A 22,363-nucleotide genomic window follows, 5' to 3' on the forward strand; every position below is an offset into this window, starting at 1 on the left:
TTGTATCGACAAGACCAAAGCTCTAGCATTTCTATGGCAGTCCCATTATAATGTGTTTGTTTCATGTGTTGGCTCCTACAGGACTCTCCTTTCTACATCAGCTATGAGATGGACCTGAAGGACAGCGCTCTCGGCGAGGGAAGCTTCTCCATCTGCAGGCGCTGCACGCACAAGAAAACCGGGCAGAAATACGCCGTCAAAATAGTCAGCAAACGGTACGAATTTCGGAAAGCATTCCATATCCCTGTCAGACCAGGAAGATTGTCCACCGAGGTTCTACGTGTGTTTTTAGCATGGAGGCGCAGACTCAGCGGGAAATAGCCGCCCTGAAGCTCTGCGACGGCCACCCCAACATCGTCAAGTTACACGAAATCTACCACGATCAGGTGCGTTCCCTGAATTATGCCGTAGCCTCGTTACGTCCTCATTAATCCGGGAAGGAGGATTAATGAGGATGCCGAAGCCCAAGGGATGTGTTTTGTTCCAAAAAACACTCCAGATACGCTCGCTAATTGTGTGGCAAAGACGTCCAGCAGCTTAGTTGAGTGTATTTTGTCAAAAATAACATCATTTCATTCATTACCATACATTTTTTTAACCTAATTAATAACCTAATTAATGCATATTCTGAGCTGAACACACTAACAGCAATTCCAGCACCACGCACTTCTTATGTAAGCTGTTGTCTTTTCTTCCGTTCTGAGGCCGCGTCTTTCCGAATAAATGATGCTTACTCTGCTGAGGTCTTGCGAGATATGCTGCACTTACTTTAAAAAAAAATTGTATTGTATTTTTAAAAGTTTGTCCTCTGTTTAAAAAATAATAATGTATTTATTTTTAACATTTATTTAATTTTTTAAATTTATTTAAAATTTTGAAAAATGTAAAAAAAAAATTAAGTTTATATTTGTTACAATATTTATTCATTTATTTTTTTAAATGTACTTTTTAAAATTTATTTATGTATTTGTAAAATATTTATTTTTAACATTCATTTAAATTTTTTGCAATTAAAAAAATATTTTTAAAGATTTTGAAAAATGTTTAAATTTTTTTAAGTATATATTTTTTTACAGTATTTATTTATTTTTTAAATGTACTTTTAAAATTTATTTATGTATTTTTAAAATATTTATTTTTCACATGTATTTAAATTTTTTGGCAATTTAAAAAATATATTTTTAAAGATTTTTAAAAATGTTTACATTTTTTGAATTATATATTTTTTACAATATATATTTATGTATTTTTAAAAATGTACTTAAATTTTTTTTATGTATTTTTAAAAGTTTGTCCTCTTTTTAAAAAATAATAATGTATTTATTTTTAACATTTATTTACATTTTTTTTGCAATTTAAAAAAATTATTTTGAAAAATGTTTACATTTTTTGAGTATATATTTTTTACAGTATTTATTTACTTATTTTTTCAAATATAATTTTTTAAATTTATGTATTTTAAAAATATTTATTTTTCACATGTATTTTGATTTTTGGGCAATTAAAAAAATATATTTGTAAAGATTTTGAAAAATGTTTACATTTTTTTAAGTATATATTTTTTACAATATATATTTATGTATTTTTAAAAATGTATTTTTAAAAGTTTGTCCTCTTTAAAAAATAATAATGTATTTATTTTTAACATTTATTTAATTTTTTTGCAATTTAAAAGAATAATTTGTAAAGATTTTGAAAAATGTTAAAAAAATGTAAGTCTATATTTTTGCAATATTTATTTATTTATTTTTAATTTACTTAAAAAAATGTAATGTATTTTTCAAAGTTTGTCCTCTTTAAAAAATAATGAAAATTTATAATGAAATTAATTAATTAAAATAATTATATTTAACACTTATCTTAATTTTTTGCATTTTTAAAAAATAATTTGTAAAGATTTTGAAAAATGGTTACATTTTTTAAAGTATATATTTTTTACAATATTTTTTCATTTATTTTTAAAAATTTATTTTAAAAATAATAATGTATTTATTTTTAACATTCACGTTAATTTTTTGCATTTAAAAAAAATAATTTGTAAAAATTTTGAAAAATGTGAAAAAAATTTAAGTATATATTTTTTGCAATATTTATTAATTTATTTATTTTTAATTTACTTAAAAAAATGTATGTATTTGTAAAAGTTTGTCCTCTTTAAAAATAATGTATTTATTTTTAACATTTATCTTATTTTTTGCAATTTTAAAAAATAATTTGTAAAGATTTAGAAAAATGTTTACATTTTTTTTTAAAGTATATATATTTTTTTACAATATTTATTTATTTATTTTTAAACTCTGCACTTGGAATTTTTAAACACAAACTTTTTAGTTTTCTTAAATGTGTTTTGCATTGGATATATTTGTTATTAATTTATATAATTTAATAATATTTATGATTACTATTTCTTTTTTAAAGTACGCACTCTCTTAAGTGCTCTTATTAGAAAGCCGACACCAAAGTAAACGACTGACCGAGCCGAGCTCTTGCAGCATCAAACGTGACGGCGTCTGGCGGTGTGTCTGTTGGCAGCTCCACACGTACTTGGTCCTGGAGCTGCTCGGCGGAGGCGAGCTGCTGGAGCGCATCCGCAGGAAGCAACACTTCAGCGAGACGGAGGCCAGCCGGATCATGCGCAAGCTGGTGTCGGCGGTCAGCCACATGCACGACGTGGGCGTGGTGCACCGGGATCTCAAACCTGAGGTCAGCTGACTTTTTCCTGTCGCTTATCGCTTCCCTCTGCGATTGCGTTAGCCGATCCCAGCCGTCTTGGGGCGAGAGGCGGGGTCCACCCTGGACTGGTGGCTCAGCCAGCCAATCACAGGGCACATATAGACAAACAACCATTCACACTCACATTCATACCTATGGACAATTTGGAGTCGCTAATTAACCTAGCATGTTTTTGGAATGTGGGAGGAAACCAGAATAACCGGAGAAAACTCATGCATGCACGGGGAGAACATGCAAACTCCACACAGAGATAACCGAGGGTGGGGAAAGACAAAATAAGAAGGCAAAAAGTTACCACTTCCACACAAAACAGGAGGAGAACTCATTAATTCATTCATTTTCTACCGCTTATCCTGACGAGGGTTGCGGGGGGTGCTGGAGCCTATCCCAGCTGTCTAAATTAAATTAAATTAAATTAAATTAAGTTAAGTTAAATTTTGGAGTGGCTAATTCAAATTAAAATTAAATTTGAGTGGCTAATTAAAATTAAAATAAAAATTTGGAGTGGCTAATTCAAATTAAAATTTGGAGTGGCTAATTCAAATTAAAATAAAAATTTGGAGTGGCTAATTAAAATTAAAATAAAAAATTTGGAGTGGCTAATTAAAATTAAAAATTTGGAGTGGCTAATTAAAATAAAAATAAAAATTTGGAGTGGCTAATTAAAATAAAAATTTGGAGTGGCTAATTCAAATTAAAATTTGGAGTGGCTAATTCAAATTAAAATTACATTTTGGAATGGCTAATTAAAATTAAAATAAAAATTTGGAGTGGCTAATTAAAATAAAAATTTGGAGTGGCTAATTAAAATTAAAATTTGGAGTGGCTAATTCAAATTAAAATAAAAATTTGGAGTGGCTAATTAAAATTAAAATTTGGAGTGGCTAATTAAAATTAAAATAAAAATTTGGAGTGGCTAATTCAAATAAAAATTAAAAATTTGGAGTGGCTAATTCAAATAAAAAATTTGGAGTGGCTAATTAAAATTAAAATTACAAATTTGGAGTGGCTAATTAAAATTAAAATTACAAATTTGGAGTGGCTAATTAAAATTAAAATTACAAATTTGGAGTCGCTAATTAACCTAGCATGTTTTTTTGGAATGTGGGAGGAAACTGGAATAACCGGAGAAAACCCACGCATGCACGGGGAGAACATGCAAACTCCACACAGAGATGGCCGAGGGTGGAATTGAACCCTGGTCTCCTAGCTGTGAGGTCTGCACGCTAACCACTTGTCCACCGTGCCGCCCGGCTGGGAAAAATGTGTGGGAAAAAAAAAAAAAAAGCAATGATTGCCGCCTCTCGCTCCAGTTTGGAATTGTGCTCGGCAGAACCTGCTCTTCACCGACGAAAGCGAGAACCTGGAGATCAAAATCATAGACTTTGGCTTCGCCCGCCTCAAACCGCCGGACAATCAGCTCCTGAAGACGCCCTGCTTCACCTTGCAGTACGCCGCGCCGGAGATACTCAAGTACGACGGCTACGACGAGTCCTGCGATCTTTGGAGTCTGGGGGTCATACTGGTGAGTGGCGTTAAAATCTAATGGCGAGGGGGGCGGCGGCCTCTCCCTGGGGGGCGGGGGGGGGGCTTGAAAAGGCTTTAGAAGGCGTAGAAGGAGATCGCATCCTTTGTTGTCATTTCTTTTCGTAAGAGTGACGGCCGACGGAAGTGTGCGGCGCTGCTCTGAACATGTTTTGCCTTGAAGGGAAAAATCCAAAATGGCCGCCGCCATTATCGGAAGTTGCATCATGACGTGACTTTTCCCGCAGTACACGATGCTCTCCGGCCGGGTTCCTTTCCAGTGTCAGGAACAGAGCCTGACCCACACCAGCGCCGAGGAAATCATGAAGAAAATCAAACACGGGGATTTCTCCTTCGAGGGCGAGGCCTGGAGGAACGTGTCCCAGCAGGCCAAAGACCTCATCCGAGGTGAGACCGCGTCCCCCCGAAGCTCAGCTCTCGTCCGACGTCTCATGTCCTGTTCCATGTCGCTCCGTTACCGTGCAGAGCTGCTCACCGTGGACCCCAGCAAGAGGATCAAGATGAGCGGCCTTCGCCACAACGCCTGGCTCCAGGACGACAGCCAGCTGTCGTCCAACCCGCTCATGACCCCCGACGTCCTCGGGTCGTCAACCGTGTCCGTGCACACCTACGTCAAGGCCACCTTCAACGTAAGACGCCAGCCACTCTGCCGAGGAGGGCTTCAGGAAGGAGAAGGAACAAAGAGAAGAAAGGGAAAAAACAGCTTTCTCTTCTTCTCTTTTTTCTTTTTTTTCTTTCTCTTTGTCTTTTTCTCTCCTCTTCTCCTTTTTTCTCTCTCTCTTTTTCTCTCTTTTCTTCTCTTTTTTCCTTCTCTACGCCGCTAACGTACTTCTTTTTTTCTTTTTTTTCTTTCTCTGTCTTTTTCTCTCCTCTTCTCCTTTTTTTCCTTTTTTTCCTCTTCTTTTTTCTCTCTCTCTTTTTCTCTTTTTTCCTTCTCTACGCCGGTAACGTAGTTCTTTTTTTTCTTTTTTTTTCTTTCTCTCTTTGCCTTTTTCTCTCCTCTTCTCCTTTTTTTCCTCTTCTTTTTTCTCTCTCTCTTCTCTCTTTTTTTTCTTTTCTTCTCTTTTTTCCTTCTCTATGCCGGTAACGTACTTTTTTTTAATTTCTTTTTTCTCTTTCTTTGTCTTTTTCTCTCTCTTCTCCTTTTTTTCTCTTCTTTTTTCTCTCTCTCTTCTGTCTTTTTTTCTCTTTTCTTTCTTTTCCGCTCTTTTTTCCTTCTCTACGCTGGTAACGTAGTTCTTTTTTTTTTTTTTTCTCTCATTGTCTTCTTCTCTCCTCTTCTCCTTTTTTTCCTCTTCTTTTTTCGCTCTCTCTTTTTCTCTCTTTTCTTCTCTTTTTTCCTTCTCTACGCCGCTAACGTACTTCTTTTTTTTCTTTTTTTTCTTTCTCTTTGTCTTTTTCTCTCCTCTTCTCCTTTTTTTCCTCTTCTTTTTTCTCTCTCTCTTTTTCTCTCTTTTCTTCTCTTTTTTCCTTCTCTACGCCGGTAACGTAGTTCTTTTTTTTCTTTTTTTTCTTTCTCTTTGTCTTTTTCTCTCCTCTTCTCCTTTTTTTCCCTCTTCTTTTTTCTCTCTCTCTTTTTCTCTCTTTTCTTCTCTTTTTTCCTTCTCTACGCCGGTAACGTACTTCTTTTTTTTCTTTCTCTTTGACTTTTTCTCTCCTCTTCTCCTTTTTTTCCTCTTCTTTTTTCTCTCTCTCTTTTTTTCTCTTTTCTTCTCTTTTTTCCTTCTCTACGCCGGTAACGTACTTCTTTTTTTTTTTCTTTCTCTCTTTGTCTTTTTCTCTCCTCTTCTCCTTTTTTTCCTTTTTTTCCTCTTCTTTTTTCTCTCTCTCTTTTCTTCTCTTTTTTCCTTCTCTACGCCGGTAACGTAGTTCTTTTTTTTTTTTCTCTCTTTGTCTTTTTCTCTCCTCTTCTCCTTTTTTTCCTTTTTTCCTCTTCTTTTTTCTCTCTCTCTTTTCTTCTCTTTTTTTCCTTCTCTACGCCGGTAACGTAGTTCTTTTTTTTTTTTTCTTTCTCTTTGCCTTTTTCTCTCCTCTTCTCCTTTTTTTCCCTCTTCTTTTTTCTCTCTCTCTTTTTCTCTCTTTTCTTCTCTTTTTTCCTTCTCTATGCCGGTAACGTACTTCTTTTTTTTCTTTTTTTTTCTTTCTCTTTGTCTTTTTCTCTCCTCTTCTCCTTTTTTTCCTCTTCTTTTTTCTCTCTCTCTTTTTCTCTCTTTTCTTCTCTTTTTTCCTTCTCTACGCCGGTAACGTAGTTCTTTTTTTTCTTTTTTTTCTTTCTCTCTTTGTCTTTTTCTCTCTTCTTCTCCTTTTTTTCCTCTTCTTTTTTCTCTCTCTCTTTTTCTCTCTTTTCTTCTCTTTTTTCCTTCTCTACGCCGCTAACGTACTTCTTTTTTTCTTTTTTTTCTTTCTCTTTGTCTTTCTCTCCTCTTCTCCTTTTTTTCCCTCTTCTTTTTTCTCTCTCTCTTTTTCTCTCTTTTCTTCTCTTTTTTCCTTCTCTACGCCGCTAACGTACTTCTTTTTTTCTTTTTTTTCTTTCTCTTTGTCTTTCTCTCCTCTTCTCCTTTTTTTCCTCTTCTTTTTTCTCTCTCTCTTTTTCTCTCTTTTCTTCTCTTTTTTCCTTCTCTACGCCGGTAACGTTTTTTTTTTTTTTTTTCTTTCTTTCTTTGTCTTTTTCTCTCCTCTTCTCCTTTTATTCCTTTTTTTCCTCTTCTTTTTTCTCTCTCTCTTTTTCTCTCTTTTCTTCTCTTTTTTCCTTCTCTACGCCGGTAACGTAGTTCTTTTTGTTATTTTTCTTTTTCTCTCTTTTTTTTCTCTCTTCTCTTCCTATCTTTTCTTCTTTTTCTTTTATTCTCTTCTTTTTTTCTCTCTCTTCTCTCTTTGTCCTCTCTTTTCTTTCTTTTCCGCTCTTTTTTCCTTCTCTAACGTAGTTCTTTTTTTATTTCTTTTTCTCTCGCTTCTCTTCCTATCTTTTCTTGTTTTTCTTTTCTTCTTTTTTTTCTTTTCTTCTCTTTTTTCTCTCTCTCTATGCCGGTAACGTACTTTTTTTTATTTCTTTTTTTCTCTTTCTTTGTCTTTTTCTCTCTCTTCTCTTCTTTTTTTCTCTTCTTTTTTCTCTCTCTCTTATTTCTTTTCCGCTCTTTTTTCCTTCTCTATGCCGGTAACGTAGTTCTTTTTTTTATTTATTTTTCTCTCCCTTCTCTTCCTATCTTTTCTTGTTTTTCTTTTTTCCCTTTTTTATCTTCTTTTTTCTCGCTCTCTTCTCTCTTTTTTTTCTTTTCTTTTTTCCTTTTCTATGCCGGTAACGTACTTTTTTTATTTCTTTTTTTGTCTTCCTTTGTCTTTTTCTCTCTCTTCTTTTCCTATCTTTTCTTTTTTCCTTTTTTTTCTCTCTCTTGTCTCTTTTCTTTCTGTTCTTCTCGTTTTTCCTTCTCTATGCCGGTAACGTAGTTCTTTTTTTATTTCTTTTTCTCTCTCTTCTCTTCCTATCTTTTCTTGTTTTTCTTTTCTTCTTTTTTCTCTTCTTTTTTCTCTCTCTCTTCTCTTTTTTCTTGTCTTCTCTTTTTTCCTTCTCTATGCCGGTAACGTACTTTTTTTTAATTTCTTTTTTTTCTCTTTCTTTGTCTTTTTCTCTCTTTTCTCTTCTTTTTTTTCTCTCTCTTCTCTCTTTTTTTCTCTTTTTTCCTTCTCTACGCCGGTAACGTAGTTCTTTTTTTTAATTTCTTTTTCTCTCTCTTCTCTTCCTATCTTTTCTTGTTTTTCTTTTTTCTCTTCTTTTTTCTCTCTCTCTTCTCTCTGTTTTTTCCTTTCTTCTCTTTTTTCCTTCTCTATGCCAGTAACATACTTTTTTTTTAATTTTTTTTTTCTCTTCCTTTGTCTTTTTCTCTCTCTTCTCTTCCTATCTTTTCTTCTTTTTCCTTTTTTTCTCTCTCTTCTCTCTTTTCTTTCTGTTCTTCTCTTTTTTCCTTCTCTACACCGGTAACGTAGTTCTTTTTTTTTTTTTTTATTTTTCTCTCCTTGTCTTTTTCTCTCTTCTCTTCCTATCTTTTCTTCTTTTCTTGTTTTTCTTTTTTACCTTTTTTTCTCTTCTTTTTTCCTCATTCAAGTACAACTTTTCCTCTTTTAATATTTTGACTTTATTCTGCAAATATTTCCATTTTTCTATTTTATTTTTCTGCTAAGTGACACGTATGTACTTGTGCCGTTGCAGGCTTTTAACAAATGCAAGCGGGAAGGATTCCGCCTGCAGACGGTGGACAAGGCGCCGCTGGCCAAGCGCCGCAAGATGAAGAAGACCAGCACCAGCACGGAGACGCGCAGCAGCTCCAGCGAGAGCACCCACTCTTCCTCATCCTCGTCCCAGTCGCAGGAGAAGAACTTTCCCGAGGGCGACAACGACGACAACGACGACGACGGCGACAACGACGGCGGTGGCGGTGGCCAACCCCTGGCCACCGCCACCACCTCTGCCACAACCCAGGAAACTGACTCCGAGCCACCCCCGCCCGCTTTTCACTTTTCCGACAGGAAGTGAGCGAGGACTTAGGCCACGCCCTTTGCCTCTTTTTCACCTTTCCTACGTGTTTTTTTTTTTTTTTTTTTTTTGCATGGATGTCGTCGTGCACGTCTCGGAAAAGGCAAGCATGCAGCAGGAGCGGCAACCTCGATATCCACTAGCAATAGCTCGTCCCGTTCCTGACGCACACGTGCCGTGTCAATCAGGGACCGGACCAGGAAGGACCTGTCCCCCTGCACCCCCCCACCCTGGTTTACCCCCACCCACCATGTTGCTCCAAAGGGAAAGTCGGAAAGTCCAAGTGTTTACCATGTTGGATGCTTTGTACTCAAACCGGAGACAGAAAGGATGGGGTCCGCTTTTTCTGGAGGGAGGAGCCCCGGCAAAACGGATCACGGTAATTCATGGAAATATTTATGCTAATAAACATTATTAATTTATTTGTGCATATTCAGAAGAAGAATATTTTCTGCGTCTCACAAAACTGAAAAGACGGTTTTGGAGTAGCGGCTCGTAGAGTCGGCGTCGGTGCTAAGTGGCTAACGGGCGCCCACAGATTGTTTGGAGAGATCGGCATCATCGTAAAAAAAAAAAAAACACACGTGCCAAAAACTAGACTTGAAATGAACGATTCGCGATAGCATACATTTGCATGTGGTGTATACGCATGCTAAAGCTAAAGCTAGCCTGTGAGGATACACATGGATAAAGCAAAACATCGATAGCAAACTTTAGCCACTTAGCTTAGCGCAGGGGTGTCCAAAGTGCAGCTCAGGGGGCATTAATAGCTCACCGCTAATTTTTTTTATTGGCCGTTAGCACTTTGTAATAAGAGGCAAAAAAGGTTGAAATATTAAAGGCTGAAAATAATTTTTTCAACAATATAAATAAGAGAAAAAATACACAAATAAAACAGCAAAACAGAAGCAAAAAAAGTATTTTTTTCATTTTCTTGTATTTTTAAAATTTGAAAAAAAATAGCCATGGGCTTTAAATGGGCCCCAGGCCGCACTTTGGATACCCCATGGCCAAAAATATTGGCTTGCCAAAGATGATTGTTTTTTGTCCATTTGTGTACGGAATACAGATGATCGATAGCAAACTTTAGCCACTTAGCTTAGCGCAGGGGTGTGCAAAGTGCAGCTCAGGGGGGATTAACAGCCCGCCGCTGTTTTTTTATTGGCCGTTAGCACTTTGTAATAATACAAATAAACAACCAAAATGAAAAAATATTAGGAGAATAAGAGGCAAAAAAGGTTGAAATATTAAAGGCTGAAAATAATTTTTTTAACAGTATAAATAAGACAAAAAAATGCACAAATAAAACAGCAAAACAAGAGCAAAAAAAAGTATTTTTTTCATTTTCTTGTATTTTTAAAATAAAAAAAAACAGCCATGGGCTCTAAATGGGCCCCAGGCCGCACTTTGGATACCCCTGACATAGTCATGGCCAAAAATATTGGCTTGCCAAAGATGATGATGTTTTTTGTCCATTTGTGTACGGAATACAAGATGGTGGATTATTGACCGAGTCGTTCAAAACGACTTTCTTTTGGGTATTCGTCTGTGTTGACTCGTTTGCTTGTCCTGCTGACGCCGAGACAAACACTGGCAGAACCCGGGGCAGAACCCGGGTACTTTGGAACCGAGAGTCACCAGACTCGTTCAGCATGAGCACTTTTAAGTTGTGGCAATTCCAGCATCATGGTGGAATTTTGGACGCCGCAAGCATCCTGAGGAGTGTGATCAGACATGACCAATCGACTGCAGATTGATAGAAACGGACCAACCCTTAAGTTGGCTCTTCTTGTGGTTTTCCCAAAGGGCGGACATTTTGATGAAATGATGCAAAATGAAGGTCGTGCATGCGAGGTCGTCCTCTCTTTGTCTTTTTCTCTCTTTTCTCTTCCTATCTTTTCTTCTTTTTCTTTTCTTCTCTTCTTTTTTCTCTCTTTTCTTCTCTTTTTTCCTTCTCTATGCCGGTAATGTAGTTCTTTTTTTATTTCTTTTTCTCTCTCTTCCTATCTTTTCTTCTTTTTCTTTTCTTCTTTTTTCCCTTGTTTCTCTTCTTTTTTCTCTCTCTCTTTTCACTTTTTTTCTTTTCTTCTCTTTTTTCCTTCTCTATGCCAGTAACGTACTTTTTTTTTATTTCTTTTTTTTCTCTTTCTTTGTCTTTTTCTCTCTCTTCTCTCTTTTTTCTCTCTTTTCTTTCTTTTCTTCTCTTTTTTCCTTCTCTATGCCGGTAATGTAGTTCTTTTTTTATTTCTTTTTCTCTCTCTTCCTATCTTTTCTTGTTTTTCTTTTCTTCTTTTTTCCCTTGTTTCTCTTCTTTTTTCTCTCTCTCTTCTCACTTTTTTTCTTTTCTTCTCTTTTTTCCTTCTCTATGCCAGTAACGTACTTTTTTTTAATTTCTTTTTTTTCTCTTTCTTTGTCTTTTTCTCTCTCTTCTCTTCCTATCATTTCTTCTTTTTCCTTTTTTTCTCTTCTTTTTTCTCTCTCTCTTTTCTGTCTGTTCTTCTCTTTTTTCCTTCTCTACGCCGGTAACGTAGTTCTTTTCTTTTTCTTTTTCTCTCTTTGTCTTTTTCTCTCTCTTCTCTTCCTATCTTTTCTTCTTTTTTCTCTCTCTCTTCTCTCTTTTTCCTCTTTTCTTTCTTTTCTTCTCTTTTTTCCTTCTCCACGCCGGTAACGTAGTTCTTTTTTTTAATTTCTTTTTTTGTCTTTTTCTCTCTCTTCTCTTTCTGTCTTTTCTTGTTTTTCTTTTCTTCTTTTTTCCCTTTTTCCTCTTCTTTTTTCTCTCTCTCTTCTCACTTTTTTTTCTTTTCTTCTCTATTTTCCTTCTCTATGCCGGTAACGTACTTTTATTTATTTTTTTCTCTTTCTTTGTCTTTTTCTCTCTCTTCTCTTCCTATCTTTTCTTCTTTTCTTGTTTTTCTTTTTTCTCTCTCTCTTCTCTCTTTTCTTTCTGTTCTTCTCTTTTTTCCTTCTCCACGCTGGTAACGTAGTTCTTTTTTTTTATTTCTTTTTTTGTCTTTTTCTCTCTCTTCTCTTTCTGTCTTGTTTTTCTTTTCTTTTTTTTCTCTTCTTTTTTCTCTCTCTCTTCTCTCTTTTCTTTCTTTTCTTCTCTTTTTTCCTTCTGTACGCCGGTAACGTAGTTCTTTATTTATTTATTTTTTTCTTTTTCTCTCTTTGTCTTTTTCTCTCTCTTCTCTTCCTATCTTCTTTTGTTTTTCTTTTCTTATTTTTTTCCTTTTTTCTCCTTTTTTTTCCTCTTTTCACTCTTTTTTTCCTTTTCTTCTCTTTTTTCCTTTAGGCCGGTAACGTAGTTCTTTTTTTTTCTTTTTGTCTCTTTGTCTTTTTCTCTCTCTTCTCTTCCTATCTTCTTCTTTTCTTGTTTTTCTTTTCTTCTTTTTTTTCTCCTCTTTTTTCTCTCTCTTCTCTCTTTTTTTTCTCACTTTTCTTCTCTTTTTTCCTTCTCTACGTCGGTAACGTAGTTCTTTTTTTTATTTCTTTTTTTTTCCTTTGGTTTTTCCTTTGTGTCTTTTTCGCTCTCTTCTCTTCCTATCTTTTCTTCTTTTTCTTTTTTTCCTTTTTTTTCTCTCTTCTCTCTTTTCTTTCTTTTCTTCTCTTTTTTCCTTCTCTATGCCGGTAATGTAGTTCTTTTTTTAATTTCTTTTTCTCTCTCTTCTCTTTTCTTGTTTTTCTTTTCTTCTTTTTTCCCTTGTTTCTCTTCTTTTCTCTCTCTCTCTTCTCTTTTTTTCTTCTCTTTTTTTCTTCTCTATGCCGGTAACGTACTTTTTTTTTAAATTTCTTTTTTTTCTCTTTCTTTGTTTTTTCTCTCTCTTCTCTTCCTATCATTTCTTCTTTTTCCTTTTTTTCTCTTCTTTTTTCTCTCTCTTTTCTGTCTGTTCTTCTCTTTTTTCTTCTCTTTTTTCCTTCTCTACGCCGGTAACGTAGTTCTTTTCTTTTTCTTTTTCTCTCTTTGTCTTTTTCTCTCTCTTCTCTTCCTATTTTTTCTTCTTTTCTCTCTTTTTTTCCTTTTTGTCTCTTTTTTCTCTCTCTCTTCTCTTCCTATCTTTTCTTCTTTTTCTTTCCTTTTTTTATGCAAACTGAAGCGCGTGCATGCGAGGTCGTCCTGGCCTCGAGTCGATGTTCCGTGTGGTGCGTTCACGAGCACCATGTTTTCCCTCGTCGTCTTCCTTCTAGGATGCACTCTCGGCGGTAAAAACCAAAAAACGTGGAATAACCAGGAAGTAGCCGTGACGTTCCCTCCCCACGTGACCACGTGTTGGCCGTGGGATTTCATCGCTTTTCAACTATGCATCTCTCTCTCTCTCTCTCTCTCTCTCCGTGATGCTTTTGTGTCGTTCAAACAAAACCGTGACCGCGTTTCCCTCAACTTGAAAGCGGCGCCACCGCCGCCGCCGCCGCCGCAGGAAGTAGGACTGACGAAGCACTACAAAGCCATCGTCTCACGATGTAGAGTTCTCATGAGTTCTTCATTCAGCCCGCCTCCCAACCCCGCCTCCCCCCCTTTTCTTTGGTGTATTAATAGCTCAAGTGGGGCAAAGGGATGAGTGTCCTACATTCAGCCCCTCCCCCTCCTCCTCCTCTTCCTCCTCTTCCTCGTGCTCCTCCGGGAGCCAACTCTATTAGCTGATGTGCCGCACTTGTGTTTGTTCCAAAAGAAAACACCCTCCTACTCCTCTTCACCTCTCCTAGCGGCTGCTTCCAAACGAGGATACACTGGCAGCCATATTGGAGACATTGAGATCCTTCCTAGGAGTGTGTATTGGCTCTGTCCGTGGTGCTGAACGCCTCTGTTCCTCCATCATATTTTAGCCTTTACTTAGTGGGGTGCTGGAGCCTATCCCAGCTGTCTTGGGGCGAGATGCGGGGTACACATATTGGACCGGTGGCCAGCCAATCACAGGGCACATATAGACAAACAACCATTCACACTCACATTCATACCTATGGACAATTTGGAGTCGCTAATTAACCTAACGTTTTTTTTTATTTTATTTTTTTTTTTACTTTTAAGGGCCAGTGGCGTTGTTAGGCTTATTTAAAAATATTCTGAAGCCCCCCTAAATAATTTGATATTTTTTATTGATTTTTTTTCATTGATTTTTTTTTATTAAAAATAAAAATGTCTGACATTTTATATAATAGGGCAGAAGCAGGCTAATACTAGCCTACTACTACTAGTAGTAGTAGTACTAATTTTCTACTGTTTATCCTCATGAGGGTGGCAGGGGGGTGCTGGAGCCTATCCCAGCTGTCTTGGTGCGAGAGGCGGCGTCCACATATTGGACTGGTGGCCAGCCAATCACAGGGCACATATAGACAAACAACCATTCACACTCACATTCATACCTATGGACAATTTGGAGTGGCTAATTAACCTAGCATGTTTTTTTTTTTTTTGGAATGTGGGAGGAAACCGGAGTACCCGGAGATGCACGGGGAGAACATGCAAACTCCACACAGAGATAACCGAGGGTGGGGAAAGACAAAATAAGAAGACAAAAAGTTACCACTTCCACACAAAACAGGAGAACTCATTCATTTATTCATTTTCTACCACTTATCCTCACTAGGGTCGCGGGGGTTGCTGGAGCCTATCCCAGCTGTCTTGGGGCAAGAGGCGGGGTACACATATTGGACTGGTGGCCAGCCAATCACAGGGCACATATAGACAAACAACCATTCACACTCACATTCATACCTATGGACAATTTGGAGTGGCTAATTAACCTAGCATGTTTTTTTTTTGGAATGTGGGAGGAAACCGGAGTACCCGGAGAAAACCCACGGGGAGAACATGCAAACTCCACACAGAGAAGGCCGAGCTTGGAATTGAACCCTGGTCTCCTAGCTGTGAGGTCTGCGCGCTAACCACTCGACCGCCGTGCCGCAAACAAGAAAACCAAAAAAAAAAAAAAAAAAAAAAAGATGGCGACCCTAAAAGAGACAGTAGGACCGAATCCCCGACACAAAATCTGCAAAGACTACCCAGAATGCTTCAGTGCAAGTAGGGCGACCGACAGCTTTTTCTCAGGAGGGGGTCACGGATGCTATAAATAACCCCCCCCCCCCGACAGTCCTTGAGTCCCTACAATGCGATCACATGACAATTTATAAGACACTAATGAAAAATGTACGCAGACATATGAACATAAATAAAACATTTTTACAGGAAAGTCTCTTTTCTGTGCATTCTAAAGATATAAAAAGAGCTAAAAGAGGCAATGAATGAATGTACATATTAACGCCAAACAAGGTTTTATGGTGTTCAATCCATGCTGGGAGTTTGTAGTAACTGGTACATACATTCATGATGACATGAAGTACTTCCTTCCCGGGTGTACTGGTTTCACATAGCAACATAGAAAGGAATACTGGACCTAGCGTTAGCTTTCAGGGTGGAGGCATTGGGAGCGGGTGTGGCGAGGCGTCACTACGCCGGTAACGTTGTTTTTTTTTTGAAATTTAAAAAAAAAAATTTTTATGTTTTTATTTTTTTTCTCTTTTTTTTCTATCTTTTCTTCTCTTTTTTCCTTCTCTATGCCGGTAACGTAGTTCTTTTTCTTTTTTTATATTTGAAATTTTTTTAATAAATTTTTAAAAAATGTTTTTTATTTTCTTTTTCTCTTTTTTTCTATCTTTTCTTCTCTTTTTTCCTTCTCTACGCCAGTAACGTAGTTTTTTTTCCAATTTTTTTTTATTTAAATTCTGTTTAATTATTAAAAAAAATTTAATTCGCTTTTTCTCTCTCTTCTCTTCCTATCTTTTCTTCTTTCCTTGCTTTTCTTTTCTTCTTTTTTTCTTTTTTCCTTTTTGTCTCTTCTTTTTCTCTCTCTCTTCTCTCTTTTTCCTCTTTTCTTCTCTTTTTTCCTTCTCCACGCCGGTAACGTAGTTCTTTTTTTATTTTCCTTTTTTTTGTCTTTTTCTCTCTCTTGTCTTTCTGTCTTTTCTTGTTTTTCTTTTCTTCTTTTTTCTCTTCTTTTTTCTCTCTCTCTTCTCTCTTTTCTTTCTTTTCTTCTCTTTTTTCCTTCTCTATGCCGGTAACGTAGTTCTTTTTTTTCTTTTTCTCTCTTTGTCTTTTTCTCTGTCTTCTTCTTTTGTTTTTCTTTTCTTCTTTTTTTCCTTTTTCTCCTCTTTTTTCTCTTTTTTTTTCTTTTATTCTCTTTTTTCCTTTATGCCGGTAACGTAGTTCTTTTTTTTCTCTTTGTCTTTTTCTCTCTTTTCTTCCTATCTTTCCTTCTTTTCTTGTTCTTCTTTTTTCTCTTTTTTTTCTTCTTTTTTCTCTCTCTCTTCTCTCTTATTTTCTCACTTTTCTTCTCTTTTTTCCTTCTCTACGCCGGTAACGTAGTTCTTTTTTTTATTTCTTTTTTTTCCTTTGGTCTCTTTGTCTTTATCTTTTCTTCTTTTTTTCCCTTTTTGTCTCTTCTTTTTTTCTCTCTCTCCTCTTTTCTTCTCTTTTTTCCTTCTCCACGCCGGTAACGTAGTTCTTTTTTTTTTTATTTCTTTTTTTGTCTTTTTCTCTCTCTTCTCTTTCTGTCTTTTCTTGTTTTTCCTTTCTTCTTTTTTCTCTCTCTCTTCTCTCTTTTCCTTCTCTACCCCGGTAATGGGAGTTCTTTTTTTATTTATTTTTTTTAATTTTTCTCTCTTTGTTTTTTTCTCTCGCTTCTCTTCCTATTTTTTTTATATTTTTTTTTTCATTTTCTTTTTCTCTCTCTTCTCTTCCTATCTTTTCTTCTCTTTTTTCCTTCTCCACGCCGGTAACGTAGTTCTTTTTTTTAAATTTCTTTTTTTTGTCTTTTTCTCTCTCTTCTCTTTCTGTTTTTTCTTGTTTTTCTTTTCTTCTTTTTTCATTTTTTCTCTTCTTTTTTCTCTCTCCTCTCTTTTCCTTCTCTACCCCGGTAACGTAGTTTTTTTTTTCTTTTTCTCTCTGTCTTTTTCTCTCGCTTCTCTTCCTATTTTTTTAATAATTTTTTTTTCATTTTCTTTTTCTCTCTCTACTCTTCCTATATTTTCTTCTTTTCTCCCTTTTTGTCTTTTCTTTTTCTCTCTCTCTCCTCTCTTTTCTTCTCTTTTTTTCCTTCTCCACGCCGGTAACGTAGTTCTTTTTTTTAATTATATTTTTTTAATTAATTAATTTTTTTTTAATTTTCTTTTTCTTTGTGTCTTTTTTTTCTCTCTTCTCTTCCTATCTTTTCTTCTTTTCTTGTTTTTCTTTTCTTCTTTTGTTCCTTTTTTGTCTCTTCTTTTTTTTCTCTCTCTCTCTTCTCTTTTTTTCTATCATTTATTCTTCTTTTTTCCTTCTCTACGCCGGTAACATAGTTCTTTTTTTTTTAATTAAACATTTTTTCAATTATTTTTTTTTCTTTTTCTCTCTCTTCTCTTCCTATCTTTTCTTCTTTTCTTGTTTTTCTTTTCTTCTTTTTTTCCTTTTTGTCCGTTCTTTTTTCTCTCTCTCTCCTCTCTTTTTCTATCTTTTCTTCTCTTTTTTCCTTCTCGTAATGTAGTTCTTCGGTATAATAATAATAATAATAATAATGTTGCTGTAGTTTGGCTAATATGCAGGTCACATGATGAAAACGGAGCATTGTTGGTGCTTTTTGGAGATTTTTTTTTCACAAGGCTAAATTTATAGACAGAATAGGTGAGTCCCATTACTTGCATTCTTAGCTGCCTCTTTTTTTTAATCAATTTTAAATCTTTGGAAGGAGCAGAAAAGCCCTAAAAAGTTGACTTTTCCTTTTAAAAGTAGAGACGCACCATGTTGGCGTGGCTCAGCAAGGTGTACTGTATTCGGACACGCCCTCCGAGCAGCCGGCGTGACGCCACAAAAGTCTTTCCATGTGGCTGATGTGGTTTTTTTTGTGTACTCCATGACGTGATAATTCACTATTTTTTTTTTTTTACTATTATTGTTTTTAAAGTAACACTTTTTTGTACATATTCCGACCGATTCCCCACGTGTGCGGCTGCTTGATTTTCACGGCTTGTGTTGGTTCCACACGTCAGAAAGTACTGTAGCAGTAAATCCCTTTGCCACTTCCTTCTACAAGCTTTAAAAAAAAAAACTTTGCACTTGAACCCGTTTTTACCATGCGACTCATCTTTCTTCCGTCCCTCACATGGTCCACTGTGATTGGTTGAGGCCTTTGCCCATGACATGATTTTAGTCCCCTGTGTAACTCCGTCAGTATATTTATTAACATTGAAAGGTCATTCGGTGAACGGCCGCTAGATGGCAGCATTGTGTCAATGTGTAAAGAGCCTTTTTTTACATTGAAGTGAGAAAACTACTGTATTTGTTTGTATTTGACTGACAGTTCACTGTCTGCAGTCCACCCCCCAACCCCCCCCCCCCTCCATGACCATTGAGTAACGTGGAAATATTTATTTAACATTTTTAAGGTCCTTGGAAGTATTTGTTTGTCATGTTCCAATAAAAAAGTTCCTTTATGTTTACTAAAAGGTGCTATCTATTATGTTTTTAACAAGCTATCGTCAAGCTCAAGAGCTCATTATTCATATTATTATATCATAGCTCCATATTTTACATTAATATTGGCAGTTTTCGAAATAGTAAAAGAAAGGAGAGTAAATAATTAATATTCTACAGTAGTTTATTTCCCCTTGTGTAGTACTAAAACTGGCGTAGTTTATCTGCAAAAATGATTAAAATACATTTAATTACCTTATCCCATTTTGAAATTTTAACTAATAATATGATATATATATATATAATATTATAATAAAATAAAATATTATATTATAAAAATAAAACATCATAAATAATTATATTTGTAATTATAATATAAATATATAATATAATAAATAAATACATAAAATAATTATACATTAAATTATATATAAAAATTATTTTAACTTAATTATTTAAATTATTTTAATTCTAATAGAATATTTTATTTCTATAGTAGTTTAGTGTAGTTTATCTGCAAAAATGAGTAAAATACATTTAATTACCTTTTCCCATTTTTTAATTTTAACCAATAATGTTATATATATATATAAAATATTATAATAAAATAAAATATTATATTATTATAAAAATAAAACATCATAAATAAGTATATTTATAATTATAATATAAATATATAATATAATAAATAAATACATAAAATAATTATAAATAAATTAAATTATAAATTATATATACAAATTATTTAAAAAATCTAATTCTAATGGAATATTTTAATTCTATAGTAGTTTAGCGTAGTTGTGTAGTATATCTGCAAAAATGAGTAAAATACATTTAATTACCTTTTCCAATTTTTAAAAAGAATTTTAACCAATAATATGTAATATAATATATAATAATATATATAATATTATATAATAAAATAAAATATAATATTATTATAAAATAATATTGTTGCTGGTCAAGAGCATTTTTTAAAAATCTAATTCTAATGGAATATTTTATTTTTATAGTAGTTTAGTGTAGTTTATCTGCAAAAATGAGTAACATACATTTAATTACCTTTTCCCATTTTTAAAAAGAATTATAACCAATAATATGTAATATATAATATAATATATAATATATTTTAATATAATATAATAACATAATATTATTATAAAATAATATTGTTGCTGGTCAAGAGCATGTTTTAAAAATCTAATTCTAATGGAGTTTTTATTTATATAGTAGTTTAATACCTTTTAATTACCTTTTCCTATTTTTTAAAATAATTTTAACCAATAATATGTAATACATAATATATTATTATATATTATAATATAATAAAGTATTATTATAAAATAATATTGTTGCTAGTCAAGAGCGTGTTTTAAAAATCTAATTCTAATGGAATATTTTAGTTCTATTATTATTATTATTGCTTTGGGGTACCTGCTGATTGGCTGGGAGATGTCACATGACACCACAGCCTTATAATGAGTTGTGCTGTGTTCATTTTGACTCTACTTTGGCGTGGATATTAGGACTTTTGTGCCGTGTATTTATTTTTTATGCATTTTTTTTTATCTGCAACTTTAAAGCAATTGGTTCCATTTTGGAGATTTGAAGAGAAGAGGAAAGATAATTTGTTTTGTTTTTGTTTTTTTTGTCTTTGATAGCGTACTTTATGGTGGTTTCACGCTGTGGCCTTTTGGACAATGGAGACTTACGTATGCTACACTTCTACAAGTACCGGCAGCTCAGCTAATTGAGGCGTGTGTAGAAACTCATTATAAACCGTGTGTGTGTGTGTGTGTGTGTGTGTGTGTGTGTGTGTGTGTGTGTGGTCAAGTATCCAGATGGAGGCTCGCCACTCCAAAAGCTATCAGCTAATTCAGCAAGCGCTCGCTGGGGTCGCTTTGCAGCATGGACTTGTATGAAATATTGCTCCAAAATATTATGACTCGGCCGCACAATCACACCTCTATCATGCAAAAAACATTTAGCATTAGCATTAGCATTTAGCATGAATTAGCATTAACGACGCACCCAGCAACTATAAGATGCGGCACTGTTTTTGCTTAGAAATTTGACACACAATCCCTAGATCCCCCAAGACCGCCAACCCCCCGCAGACCGCCCCCACTAACCCGCCCCCATATCCCTTTCCCCAAATTCCTGCACTCTGCTGAGGACGCCCAGTCAATTAATAAGACATTGTCTCCGCCCCCCTCCGAGGGGCCACCCAGGAGACCCAACCCCCCCCCCCCCCCATGCTCTCACTAAAGCCGCTACACTGGTGGCCCCCCGAGGAATGCCATTTACTTTTAGGAAGAACCCAGTATTGGATGCTTGGGACTTGGGGGGTGCGCACGTATACGTTGGGTGGGGTTTGTACTGGGGGGGGGGCACAAAACGAAATGCGCTCCACTCCCAAAGAGAAGAAGCCACTTCACCCCTTCCAAGGAGAACCAACCCCCCCAAAAGAGCCCCCACTGTGACACACAACAGTAAGTGGGTACACACAAAGTACATAAGTCTCGATGTATGTATATTTCATATGCAGTACAGTACACACTGGATACATACAGTATACTGCATACGCGGATGCAAAGATGTAATTGGCTGTGGCATCTCCCCATGTGACCCCCCCCCACCGCCCCCCAGGTGTCCTCATCCTAATCTTGTTACATGTGTACCCCATTAGCACCAATGGAGCCGCCATTGTCCCCCCCCCACTACTCCCACCTCGGCCCAGTCACCTTGAGTCAGTAAAGTCGGCCATGTTTGGACGGCTTCCCACACACACACGTCGCCCTGGCGACCCCCCCCCCCCCTCAGCTCAGATACATCTCTTTCTCCCACCCACTACATCATCATCATCATCATCATCAATGGAGTCTACTTTTCTGACTGAGATGAATAGAGATCTATCAGTATGGAAAAGGTTAGAAAGCCATTTCTAAAGCTTTGGGACTCCAGCCAACCACAGTGAGAGCCACTATCCACAACTGGCGAAAACACAGAACAGTGGTGAACCTTCCCAGGAGTGGCCGGACAACCAGAATGATCCCAGGAGCGCAGCCACGACTCATCCAAGAGGTCACAAAAGACCCCACAACAACGTCCAAAGAAGTGCAGGCCTCACTTTAGGCCTCAGTTAAGGTCAGCGTTCATGACTCCACCGTAAGAAAGACACTGGGCAAAAAAAGGCCTGCATGGCCGAGTTCAAAGACCAAATTGCACAGTATGTACAGTACGTTACAGTATGTACATTATTTAACAGTATGTTACAGTATGTACAGTATGTAACAGTATGTTACAGTATGTACATTTAACAGTATGTTACAGTATGTACAGTATGTAACAGTATGTTACAGTATGTACATTATTTAACAGTATGTACAGCATGTAACAGTATGTTACAGTATCTAACAATATGAACAGTATCTAACATATGTACAGTATGTTACGGTATGTTACAGTATGTTACAGTATCTAACAATATGTACAGTATGTTACGGAATGTAACACACATTACCGTGTGTAACACCATGTTACAGTATGTACAGCATGTAACAGTATGTTACAGTATCTAACAATATGTACAGTATCTAACATATGTACAGTATGTTACGGTATGTTACAGTATCTAACAATATGTACAGTATCCAACATATGTACAGTATGTTACGGTATGTAACAGTATGTTACAGTATCTAACAATATGTACAGTATGTTACGGAATGTAACAGTATGTACAGCATGTTACCGTGTGTAACACCATGTTACAGTATGTACAGCATGTAACAGTATGTTACAGTATCTAACATATGTACAGTATGTTACGGTACGTAACAGTATGTTACAGTATCTAACAATACGTACAGTATGTTACGGAATGTAACAGTATGTACAGCATGTTACCGTGTGTAACACCATGTTACAGTATGTACATCATGTAACAGTATCTAACAATATGTACGTATGCTATGGTATGTAACAGTATGTTACAGTATCTAACGATATGTAAAGTATGTTACGGTATGTAACAGTATGTTACAGTATCTAACATATGTACAGTATGTTACGTATGTAACCGTATCTAACAATATGTACAGCATGTTACAGTATGT

General features: G+C 35.5%; 1 protein-coding gene across 2 annotated transcripts in view; it reads left to right on the forward strand.

Moving 5' to 3' along the window:
* Positions 1-10,843, forward strand: part of rps6ka5 (ribosomal protein S6 kinase, polypeptide 5) — a 28,650-nt gene extending 17,807 nt beyond the window's left edge. For both annotated transcript variants that reach the window (XM_058056493.2, XM_058056494.2), the window contains exons 12-18: positions 82-215; positions 293-386; positions 2,533-2,703; positions 4,067-4,258; positions 4,506-4,665; positions 4,744-4,907; positions 8,483-10,843. In XM_058056493.2, coding sequence (XP_057912476.2) covers positions 82-215; positions 293-386; positions 2,533-2,703; positions 4,067-4,258; positions 4,506-4,665; positions 4,744-4,907; positions 8,483-8,806 — 1,239 coding nt within the window. In that variant the 3' untranslated portion in view covers positions 8,807-10,843. The remainder of the gene's footprint in view (positions 1-81; positions 216-292; positions 387-2,532; positions 2,704-4,066; positions 4,259-4,505; positions 4,666-4,743; positions 4,908-8,482) is intronic.
* The last annotated feature ends 11,520 nt before the right edge of the window (positions 10,844-22,363 follow it).

The sequence above is a fragment of the Doryrhamphus excisus genome, linkage group LG19, assembly GCF_037039965.1.
Source record: "Doryrhamphus excisus strain RoL-2023G ecotype Guam linkage group LG19, RoL_Dexc_Guam_v1.1, whole genome shotgun sequence".
NCBI classification, from domain to species: Eukaryota; Metazoa; Chordata; class Actinopteri; order Syngnathiformes; family Syngnathidae; genus Doryrhamphus; species Doryrhamphus excisus.